Source organism: Osmerus mordax, chromosome 6 (genome assembly GCF_038355195.1).
Source record: "Osmerus mordax isolate fOsmMor3 chromosome 6, fOsmMor3.pri, whole genome shotgun sequence".
Lineage (NCBI taxonomy): Eukaryota > Metazoa > Chordata > Actinopteri > Osmeriformes > Osmeridae > Osmerus > Osmerus mordax.
The window spans coordinates 6,167,369-6,179,410 of record NC_090055.1 but is presented as its reverse complement, the minus strand read 5'-3'; the positions used below and the strand labels follow the sequence as shown (position 1 = coordinate 6,179,410).

At 40.6% G+C, this 12,042-nt stretch overlaps 1 protein-coding gene across 2 annotated transcripts; it reads right to left on the bottom strand.

The window, feature by feature from the left end:
* Positions 1-3,558: 3,558 nt before the first annotated feature.
* Positions 3,559-10,523, bottom strand: si:dkey-199f5.8 (beta-1,4-galactosyltransferase 3). 2 transcript variants are annotated; one of them, XM_067237205.1, is made up of 8 exons: positions 10,350-10,523; positions 7,944-8,480; positions 7,284-7,683; positions 6,159-6,394; positions 5,854-6,041; positions 5,591-5,713; positions 4,786-4,890; positions 3,559-4,600 (listed from the first exon to the last, which is right to left on the bottom strand). In XM_067237205.1, the coding sequence occupies exons 3-8, from the start codon at positions 7,588-7,590 to the stop codon at positions 4,336-4,338; spliced, it is 1,224 nt and encodes a 407-aa protein (XP_067093306.1). In that variant the 5' UTR covers positions 7,591-7,683; positions 7,944-8,480; positions 10,350-10,523; the 3' UTR covers positions 3,559-4,335. The 2 variants fall into 2 exon arrangements, with proteins under 2 accessions (XP_067093306.1, XP_067093305.1); XM_067237204.1 differs by having other exon boundaries at positions 7,284-8,480.
* Between the last annotated feature and the right edge of the window lie 1,519 nt (positions 10,524-12,042).

The window sequence follows — 12,042 nt, the reverse complement described above, 5'->3', positions numbered from 1 at the left end:
AAATTATATTTATCCAAATACATTAAATGTACATAATTAAACACTATGAACAGATTAGAAGCATCAATTATATGCACCATAGTTGTAATTGTAAATATAGGCAATCTTGTTTCTGTCTAACAGCATGTATCTACTAGTCAAAGCACAACTGTTATAAAATGTTTGACACTTTTCCTTGCAGTTCACACTTTTGAAGACAAAACGCATAAGCATCACCTTTTGTAGTGTGGGTACTATACAAATTCAACCTTACTAGCTTTTCTATATATCCATAATTACAGTGAATACATAGATGTAATCAGTCATTATAGAGAATACACACTTAATCAGTGACTATCAATTTTAAATGCATCTTATCGAACAGCAATCTGACCAAGCTGCAAAAGACAAATGGCACGTCTGCTTGTTTCAATTAGCTGTTCCATCTCCAACAAAGTTACTGATGGTATAAGTTAATCAGTGTTCTATGACAGCCTTTTGAAATTACAAACTTTTTGTTTTCCTTTATACAGTGAGCTCCCCTTTTTTACTTTTCTTTGCTTGCTTAAGAAATGAAGCGGGCATTCAGATGGGATTTCAAGACAAAGATGTATTCTTCCCCAATAACTTATTATTATAAGCAGCCTAATTTATAATTTTATCGTTTTATCCTCAATGTATTCTGACAACTTTAGGATGAATAGGGCATGTGGTAATTCCAGTATTTGACTCTTCCATGGGCAGCTAGCAGAGACGTCCCAAGGCATAAGCGAACTAAGCTGCTGCTTTGGGCCCCTGTGGCCACCAGAGGGCCCCCAAGAGCACATGAAATTATAGCTTAATAAAAATCAAAATAAATACATACATATATATATAATTATGCCCCTCGGCATCACCAAGGGGCCCCCAATTCAATTTTGCTTAAGGCCCCATAAAGGCTTGGGCGGGCCCTGGCAGTCAGACATGATAACCTCCTAGTAAAGAAGTAGAGGTAATACACAAGTGGTGTTTCACCTTACCAGTTATCAGGACACCAGTCTGACTGTATTAGTTTATGATGGTGGCAATTTTTGGCTAACCAACATAATCTTGTTATGACAGACAACAGTCTCTCTGACTGAGTCTTGTCAGTGATTTTAATCATATCACTGTACAATTAACAGACGACTAAACTGTTAAATTAATTCCAAAATAATCCTCCAGGATCCGAACAGTGAAATTCCACAATAAATTATGTTTATAAATTAAAAAAAATGCGGGATGTGGCTGTGTAGAAAATATCTGATCAGCTCAACAAACTAGGGAGAGAATATTGATGGACTCCCTCTGTAATGGACTGAGCACCAACAATGTTGTAATATCATTCTGTCCCACTGTGTAAATGTGGTTATGTTTCTTCCTAACAACAACATACTCTCAAATAAAAGTTTACTGTAAGCATTGTTTGTACTTTATTAAATTAAAATATATTATTTTTTTCCTGCTAAGCAGTTATATCATTCACAAAACAGATTGATTAATTCTCAAATTACATAAAATGATCATACCTATACCCATATTCATACCCAAAGTACATTTAACTATGTATCTACAGAGACAGTAAGTGGGACTGTCTTGTCTATAGTGCCACAACATTGACAATATAGAGTAGAGTAGTACTTTATTAATCTAAAGCAAGAAATGCCGTTATTGTAATGATGGGATGTGTTGGGACTCCTGCAGCCAGAAGGGTTACCCCCTTATCCATCCCGCGGGGCTTCTTCACCCCTCGCTCCACAACAGTGTTAAGACTTCCCTCTTCAACTACACGCGTCTCTGTCACCGCCGTCCTTCTGACATGGTCTGAAATTCAAACCTTTCCTAGACTGATCACTTAACCTAATAATAAGTATCTCTCAAACTGATGACTGGTGGCCATATGCAACGTAGCACACATTTCCTTATAAGGGCCATGAGTGTGCCACATGTGACCCACACTGAAGAGAGCAACTAGTCAGACCTGAGGGGGTCCGTTATGGTAAAAGACAAAACAGGGTATTCATACCTAAAAGCTTAGATTGCATTTAAAACATTACAGGTCCTAAACACACAAGTGTCTGAGTCATAATTTCTTTATTATTCATTATATAAGGCCACTCTGGACTGTGCAGATTTCATTAAGAAACTATAGCAAAAAAAGTCACACTATCCTGAAATGTATATCAACATCCCTGTGGAGTGTTGGTCACACTAACAATGAACTCAAGAGCACACACATACAGCAAACAAATATATAGATGCTTAACCTGTTCAAATATATAGAGCAGATGTAACCAAACCATCATTTGAACACATTTTTCTTGGTCATATCCGTGTTGACTTATCAGACCGCCCTACCAAGGCTTTAGTTGTATGCATAAGTTTGGCCACCATTTGAGATAATTTGCCTTTTAAAACCTTACATACTGAATTTAGTCTTAGTCCTCTACACACAATATCACATATAAACACAAAGTGAAAACATAACATTCATAGGTCAGACTTCTGGAAGTTAACACATGGAAAATATGTCTGCCAAGTACCAAACATGATTTAAAAAATAATTTTTCAAAACAAAGATTTCTTCAATTTGGATTTCAAGTCATAAAGTTTTAGAACGGCTCATTATTTTGAAAGGGTTCACAAACTTTTGCATACAACTGTATGTGTTATGCATATTCAGATTACATACAGACTGGTAATGCTGTTGAATGAATTCAGGCTGAAAGGTTGTGAAAAGTGGACTATTTGAAAGGATTCACAAACTACAGAACACAAATGTAGTTTCTATACATTTCCATAACGTGTCACAGGTAAATAGAACAATGGACTGGAGACAACCCATTAACATGCATAGATAAAACATTTTTTTTAAACAAGAAAAAACCCAATGAATTAATGGACAGCATTGCTTGCAATGTCATTTGTTACCATTTTGACTGATTTGCCTATTATATAGCAGCACATTCTCCGTAATAGGAGTCAAAAGGAATGCTGCGGTTGCTTAACAAAGAAACCCAATCATGCAAACAGCATTGATGTAAATGAAAAGAATTATAAAGAAAATAATTTTTAGCTTTCAAAGCACATCGGTTGCATGGCATGAAGTTGTTGACAGTTAACTGGCACAATGTTCCCTTATTACAGTACTTCCCTTATGTACTGGCCACAAGTCAACCATGCCCATTACTAGACTTCATCCCTAGTTGTCAGGAAAATCCACACTGTACGATCAAATTAAAGAAAACGTAATGTGGCTTTTGACTTCATTAACGGAGATGCACTAATCTAAAGAGACTGGAAGTAGAAGTCATTAGGCAAAAGACTGCAATGGACTTCTTCCACCTAATTATTATAATTCAGTGCTGATAAATTAATCATTTGAGGAGAAATTAAAAATGTCTAAACCAGCATAACATAACTAAAATGTAATAAAGTGTGATGTTGATCCCATGGAATTAAACAAAAAATAACAGCATACACCAGTAAACAATGAAGTACACAATAGATAGCCTGCTCATCTGAAGGCAATTGATTGATAATATTTACCCGAGCCCACTCTTACAAAGGCAATATTTATTTATTTTTAAACATAGAAAATACCATGGTTGTAGATGGAGAATATGATAAGGAAAAACATGCTGTTTTGATTGTACTGTACTGACAACCAAAAAGATAAAGAGCTGTATGTCTGCACTATTGTGTCAATAGAAAGGTTGAAATTACATATCCTCTTTGATACGAAGAACCCTTGGGCTGCAACTCAAGACACTTCCACAGCATGGTTCCAAAAGTCAGAATTCACCACATGTGCTACAGTATCAAACTTCTACGCTATAAAAATAACAAATTCTAGTGAATTTTTGCAAAAATTCAACAATCCCTCTACCACCTATAATCATACAAAATATAAGGTAATTGTGTGAGGACAAAAAAAGATGATGTATTCTAAGGCAACTTCAGGTTCAAAAAGTGGCTGTTTTAACTGTGCTGCAGAGAAATAAACACAGGCAAAGTCAGTTTGTCCTCTACTGTTCCCTTAACAACCCACAGCAGAGAGAAGTCATCAATGGCCAGTAGTAGAGTCAGGATGAGGTGACTCCAATCCCTCTTTCATCTTGATACAACAGACTGTGTAAATTGCAGTTTTTCCAATTACAGAAAAGGCAACGTGTCTATCATGGAATCCAGCACACCTAGGGAATGTATATCTCCCCCAAAAGGTTTGATAGGAGTCAGTGGTCAAGAAAAGGACTGTTTTTTCAAGGTAACAGGCATGTTCCACACACCAGGTAATAAGTCACAGGTGGAATGGGATATATATTTGGGTGTAGGAGTTCAGTGGTGTTGGCTCTTTGGTTGGTCCTGTTTGGGTTTGACAGGGGGCTTGGCTGGGACCTTGGTGGAGAGTTTGACTGGAGGCTTAGCTGGGGTTTTCGCAGGAGTGTTGGATAATTGGGTGGCATGCAGACCGGCCTCCATGCCAATGTTAACGCTGATGTTAGTATAGAGAGGCAGGTAGTCACGCATCAACACCTCATACTCTGCAGTGTTCATGCCATCCAGCTTCCAGGTTTGTCGTGTCTTGGCCAACATGTTGAACCTGGTCCCAAGAAGGGAGAGAGGACCGTTAAAGACCAAGGGGACAGTGAGACATCCACATCTACAGTCATGACCAAAACTATAGATTTTTCAATGTCCCCACATTTATTTCATTGTTAACATTGCATAACCGGTTGGTTTTACAACATAATATAAATGAAAAAGAAAGACAGACAGATACTGTACCTCCTAGGGTTCACGTCGTTTCCCTTGTCCAATTTGTGTTTGATCATCTTGTAGCGACCCACTTTCAGCGACGGTCGTTTGATATACATTCCTCCCAATGAAACTCTGATGGCCAGAAACAAGCCAGAAGGCAAGAGGAATGAGAATTTTTTATTAAACAAGTTAAATATGGGATTTTAAATTGTTGAACATTTCAGAACTTTTCAGCCCCAATTTTGTTTCGTTCTGCTAACTTGTTTACAGTATAGTATACAAATATTTTTGGGTTATCTGCAGGTTTACCACAAATATTTTATAGGATTTGTGCTGGTTTTGGATTCCTACAATGTGAGTTTTGGATACTGTGTTGGAGTTCCACCATGCCAAGACAAAAGGTACCAGCCGCACACTGGAGTCAACCACCCCCACAACCTTCAAGGTGTAACCTGCCTCCCTACCCATTCAAACGATAACAAGCAGTCTCATGTTATTCTGACTTCTTTCCTGAATCAGGATCTCAAGAAGCCTGAGCCAGGAAGACAAGCCTGTCCAGAATTACATCGTTTCCGGCTGTCCACACTCATAAGTTATTTTTTGATTTCCTTCTAACCTTGTCCACTACATTTTTGGTGGTTTGGTTTTGTCTGTGCTGCGCCACATCCAGTGTCACACCCTCTAATGACCGCTTAAACCACAGCACTTGACACCAGCTTTTACCAACCTGAACAAAGTAATGTTCTCTAGAGGACAAATACCAGCAATAAAGAATATTCAATTGGACATGGTACAAAAAAAATACTGCAGATTATATTTCACTAAGACTCACCTAATGCCAATGTCGTCATCCTCTCCTCCCCAGCCCCAGTAGTTGTTGGGGAAACCGTTCATTTTAAGGTAGTGCAGAGGTGACAATGCAGACACTCCTCCAAAATACATCTTGTATGGAAGCCTGAAAAAAGATGAGACATGAAATAGACAGAGGAACTGTTGAAATCAGGCAAGATAAGTAAAAGGACCAAACGCCAAATATCAGATGGGTGAAAGCAGAAAGAGAGGTTAGGAAGCAAATAATGGGGGCATAAAACTAACTTGTAGCCAAACTTATCCATAGCGATGGCGGCATGCTTGGGCTGGGAGTCACACACGTATGTGTTGCGGTCATCTTCTGGTATAAGGTCCACATCGTGGAAGAAGAGGCAATCCCAGTCCTCCTCCCTCATAGCCTCGCGAAAGCCCACGTTCATCAGCTTTGCTCGGTTGAACGTGTAGTTCCCAGCCTACAACACAACACCAGCACAGCAGGGTGAAGACATGACCTTTCCTGCTGCGAATGGCATCGTCAAAGCAATTTGTGTCCTTCTCTAGTAGACTGTGCGTGTTTGTGTGAGTCTCACCTGGTGGATGACATAGATGCCATAGTTGAGCTGTTGTCGCTGCAGGAATGGATGCAAGTAATAGAGTAGGAATTTTAAGTGGTGTTCCCGGTTCCTATGAGGAATAATGATGGCAGTTCGATGTTGCGCCTCACAGTCTGGCGGCCTGTACCGACCCCCACGGACCACTAGTGGATTCTTCCTCTGTACTTCAGCAAAAGTTAACCCTGAAGGGAAGTGGACATGGATTGGCCCACCTGGTAAGAGACAGGGAAGAATGTCAGTTCTGTACAAGTTCCCATTTCGGTATTTAAAATTATAACCAAACATGAATTACAGACTTCTCAGGTTTTTCTCAAGCTATTTTACAGAAGCAGAAAAACACCATGTATAAACACTTTAGGAGAATCCCAGTTTCAAAATAAGGGTTCTTTAAATCATAATGTGAAACAATTGCAGGATGGACAAGAAAAAAACATTTCAAATAAACAGAATACAAAAACAATTGTGGATGGCCATAAAATATATTTGTACTCGTGTGGTAAGCCACATCCAAATAATACTTATTTTATTATGCCGTGGTGATGGCTCTGATGGCTTCATAATTCCTACTCTGCATCCTTTCTATGTTGTCACAAAGTGTAGAAGCTATTACCAGCAGGACTACCGCAGTTGTCCCAGAATAATATTGCCACTTGTCCCTTTTCATTTTCCCTTTTTCATTTTGATAATAATAGGTTAGAGAGCATTCAAGCACACACATTTGTTTTGCTAGTTCGAATGAGTTGTAAAAACCTAAACAATCAGGCTGATGTCCAGCTATCTTGTAAAAACAAGGTAGGAGAAGTTCTATAGAGAATGTTTTGTGATACGGTTTCAGCAAACAATGTTGAACCAACAGAAGGAAAATTCCCAGTTGTCAAACCTGTTTGGAACCTGTGTTGACTCTTTCCCGGATGGTGATTCAATACTCTCACGAGCCTTGTCTAATGTTCTTCCCTGATGTATGGGTGGAAGATCCTTCTTCAGTTTCAGGTGTCAACCCCAAGGTTCATTACTATTGTCTAGCCTCAACAAGCAACAAACAAGAAGGACACTGGGCAAGGCCTGGTAACTTTACACTGGGAAAACTTGTGGTTAACTCACCAATGAGAGGGGATGTCTTGGGGCAGAAGGGCATGTCCTTACTTCCGGTCTGAACCCTGGCCAGCAAGGATAGGTTGGCGTACACATCAGCCCCTACACCTGCCCTTGAACCTGCTAAGCCATCTGGCCCGCTGGTGTTGTTGCAGCCCTGGGTTATCCCACCGCCACTGCTGTCAGGTTTGCGGAAGATGCGGATAAAGTAGGTGACCCTTTTCTGGTAGCCCTCACGGGAGAGCAGTGCCATAACAACCAACTGGATGCCCAGGAACATGAACAAGTAGCGCCATTTGGACTGGATTGTGATCATGTTAACGAAAGAGTGCCACGGCAACAGAGGAGGAAGTGGTTTTCACTGCTTGGTCAGCTGACTGGTTGGTTGGTGCTGGTGACTAACAGTCAACTATACAACAATAAAGGAAGTTTTACTGTAAACACATAGAGTCCATAATGCGTGCAGCTGTTGAATATGGCACAGATATGCTGAATCACATTGATAATAAGTTTTAGGTCCTTTACAAAAATCTTACAGCAATGTTCTCATATGGGAGTGCGGCAAAATGAAAAATATCCAAAAGGCACTTTGGGTTTACTGATAAATGGAGAAAGCACAAGTGAGGTTTAGAGAGACTATAATCCAAAAATGCACATAAAGCTTGTCACCTCTATTTCAATCCCATTATCCACCACAGGTTGAGATGCTGTCTGTCTGGTAGTCCTGTGGGTGACTGGCACGATGTGATGTTGGTGGTGATGCCAGCTCAACATTCTGCAACTTCCCTCAGTGTGATTATGTCAGTGGTCCATTCCACCATGGTTTAAACTCTTCTAGTTTAAAGGCTGTCAGTTTGCTTGTGCGATCTTGTACTGCTTTCTGCTGTCCTCAGGAGAGGTGGGAACATATCCAGGAGTCCAAAGGACTACAGCTTCCAATCATTTGCTGGCTGGCTGGAAAGCTAGAGCCGTGCGAAGTGGGCCGTATTGACCACGGGAGGAGTAATCAAAAGATATGAGATGAAAAAGAGAGGAAAGGGGAGAGCAGGGTGGTTGTTGGGGGAGGGAGGGGGGGGAAGGGAGGGGTCTGCCACCTGGGACTATTGTTGCATCTTAGTACACTCCACAGCAAAGAGGCTTCCAGTTGTACAGGATGTTCCACCCAACCGGATCTCCAGGGTCTGGAATAATCACACAAAGACAAATCTGAAAGACATAAAAGAAGACACAGGAGTTAATTGCAAATGTTTTATCTTGCCAAATATAAATCGTTTTAGGTGACTTACAACACAATATTACATATGCTTGTTTTCCAAGTAACAACATGCACAAGGAGAGCCTGGCCAGTCAGGTTTGATGTGGGCCCCAATATAAATCCACTTCCAGACTGAGGCCATTTGTTAAGAGCAGGGAACGAGACAGAAAGACTGCCTTCCCTCCAACTCCTGTTAAAATGATCTGCTGTAGTCACACCCACACCTACAAATCCAGGCTACTTAAGACTGCCAATCCTAATCCCACTCAAGAGAAGCCCTGGATTTGCAGATTGAGAGATTCCAAAAATTGGATTAACGTAGATCCAACACGGTTGTTCATTGAGGCTGTTATTTAGGCCATGCTAACCATACCTCGATGAATGGGTCACTAAATGAAACCGTTTTACATTTGATGCTGTAGTGATTGTGGCTCCAGACCAGATAGCTAGCGTTGAACTGAATGAGACCACTTCAAATGCAGACAGCAGTAAACACTTGATCAGCTTGCTTACTAAGCTCGATTGATCTATCTATCTACTTCTTAGATTTACAGTCTAATATTGAGTGAACAAGATCAAGCAGCAAAAAAAAACATATTGCTGCTTGATCTTGTCCAGGTAACCGCTGAGGAGCCATGTACCAGCAGCACTAGCAATGAACTGGCATTGCACGTTGGATGTTGGGACTAGGGAATACGAACTAATGCTAACACAGTCTATATATATGACTGTGTTAGCATTAGTTCATTGCTAGTGCTGCTGGTACATGTCTCCTCAGCGGTTACCTGGGCTCTGTATCCACTGGGACAAGCTGCTGAGTAGAACCAAAACAACTTCCTCTCACACTCTTCTTCAGGAGTGACACTTAGTAGAGCACTGCTACAGTGCATGTAGCCTTCTGCTACTCTACTTAATATTTTTCAATGCATGGATGGTGTTATGGGTATTTTAGGAGGGAGGAATACGTAAACAATACAGTGTTTCCCCTAGGTTTACAAAATATGTCCCCATCTTTCAGCGCAGAAGCTACAACTGACTAGCCAGGCACAACAAAGTATAATTAATCATTATCAAAGCTATCTCGTTGTTCATGATCATTGACCTATGCACTTTTGTAAAGCTCTCTCTTGGAAGTCGCTTTGGATAAAAGTGTCTGCTAAATGAATACAAAATATTACTGGTGGTGACCAAAGCAAACCAACTGGGACTGTCACACCCCACCAATATAGCAATTGCTAAAGGACTAAAGTAAATTTCCTTCGGCGAATATACAAGTACACAGTACAGTAGCTAGTAGTATGGATCCGTGAACCTGGGTTCTAGTTCTGGATGCTAAACCATTGCGCTACATGTGTATTTATTTCTGTTGCCAAGCTCTTTAACATACTAGCTAGTTAGCTATGCTACGACATGATAACCACAGTCAGAATAAATATCATGATATTTATGATGTCCAACGTTCGAAAGCAGGTGAGAAAGAAGCAAGAGTTTTGCTTTGCCACAGAACTATCATCAGCTGTGTCAGGCAACAGCTGTGCACCAGCAACAACGGCTGTACTAGGCAAAGGTCTGTCTCGAGTGGCTAGTTAGCTAGCTAACATGGCAGTGTAATAAACGTGTTAACTAGCCATATTAGCTATGGCTTATGTTTTGTGTCAAAATAGTATGACAATAGAAATGCAATGACTATCAATGTTACCCATTTAGTTAGATGTCGACATCGTCGCCCAGGTTACAGGGAAGAGTAGGCTAGGGATACCCGAACGCTAGCTAGGTGTACGAGAAAGGGAAAGCCATGCCATGACGCATTGGCAGCTTACCAAGGTGTTAGCAGTTTATTTCCTCGGAGCTTTTCTCGCTTTTCTCTCCAATGCTCACCCCTTACTCCAAATGGCTTAACTTATGTAGAACTTCAATTTCACACTCTCTGTTTCCGTGCGCTTATTAAAAAGTTGAAACGGGCACTGTGCCGTTACGAATGAACTAAGCAGGAAGTGGTGCTGCGCTTCTATATCCTTCTTTGATTCACACATCGGCATACGCTGCCAAGCACGATTCGAACGATTCGTTCGAACGACTCTATTTAATTCCTGGAGACTCATAATTCTCTTTTCCAATTGAGTCATTCACTTGACTTATTTGTACTACATTGTTCTACCTACACCGAACACAACGATTGTGTACAGTATTGTAGCTAAATAAAAAGCAAAAATGGCATGCAACCATACAGCTAAGCATACAGACTTAAGAAAAACGTTTTTATTTTGTTATTGAATTGAAAGGGAATGTGATTCAATTCCAGAACGCGTTGAGTCATAAGACGGAGTCAGTTCCGTATCAGATTCCATGTGAATGGATTACCTAAATAATACATTTTTTGCAACTCTGAGTGAGGGGCGGTATCTTTATCCCTAGCTTTGTGCACTCTGCGCTCGGATCGTGACGTGGAAGTGGACGTATCAGTTGTGTCAATTTTTCCGGGCGAGACTCATGATTGTCCTCGTCCTGCTCCTTGTATGTGTACTTTGACTGGCCCATTCTGGTGTTTAATCCACTAATACACTAGTAAACAGTCACGAACTTGTGCTACGTGTGTATGGCGTTGGGGAGGACTAGAATCTCTGGATTAGTTCGTCACACTGTAATGTTAACTTAATGCCGCTAGGGGGCACATTTACACCACAGTCCTGTACGTGGTCTTAGCCAATCAGCTAATGATTTTTTGACCAGTTTCCATAATGAAATTAAGTTTATTTTTTTGTCATCCTCTATGCTGGTTTATGGACTGGGGATCGGTCTCTGTGCTTTAGTTCGTCCCATTGTAATGTTGACTTTGAGCCGCTAGGGGGAGAACTGGTTTTGCAGATGTAGTCACCTGAGCAGGGGCATGAAGCACCCTGTCCTCAGATCCACTTATTCATAGTTGTGATGAGTTTTTCCAAATTGCTGGAAAACGTAGGTGTCTTGAACATCTGTGTGTGCATTAGTTCATCACACAGTAATGTTTATTTTGTGTGGTCTGGGCACTGACTGACCAAAGGGAGGGAACTATATCACTGGTGGGGACTGTTGTGTTTGTTTGCAATGACCAGCCATCAATTCTTTAATTCAATAACTTTTATTCTATAAATGCACATATCACGTTACCTCTCCAGTACCTGTACTCATTTTTCTTCACTCTATCCTTTTATAGACCTTCTTACTGACCCCAAATATACACATAAAATACAAAACCATGATCAACATGTTTACAATTTGCATGTTTGTATTTGGAACATGGTGGAGTGTGATGCTGTGTGGTATTTGTACGTTGCTTTGGATAAGAGGGTCAGCATGAATGAATGTACTGTAATGTGCTCTGATTCAGCAGTTGGCGCTTATTAAAAGGATTTTTTTTTGCAGACTTTTTAACAGGGTTGTGCAACTTGGGGAAGAGGAGAGCAGGGTGGGGTGGGCTTATCTGGGTCCCAGGGCTCTTACGGAAGTTTACAGTAGTAGATGTGGTGGATCAAT

What these genes read in the sequence shown, in the direction of transcription:
- si:dkey-199f5.8 (XM_067237204.1), bottom strand. Translation starts at nt 7,590, where the DNA reads ATGATCACAATCCAGTCCAAATGGCGCTACTTGTTCATGTTCCTGGGC. An exon ending in CAAGACATCCCCTCTCATTG is followed by an intron (nt 6,395 to 7,283) that starts GTGAGTTAACCA and finishes GTCTCTTACCAG; the next exon opens with GTGGGCCAATCCATGTCCAC. An exon ending in GCATCTATGTCATCCACCAG is followed by an intron (nt 6,042 to 6,158) that starts GTGAGACTCACA and finishes GTTGTGTTGTAG; the next exon opens with GCTGGGAACTACACGTTCAA.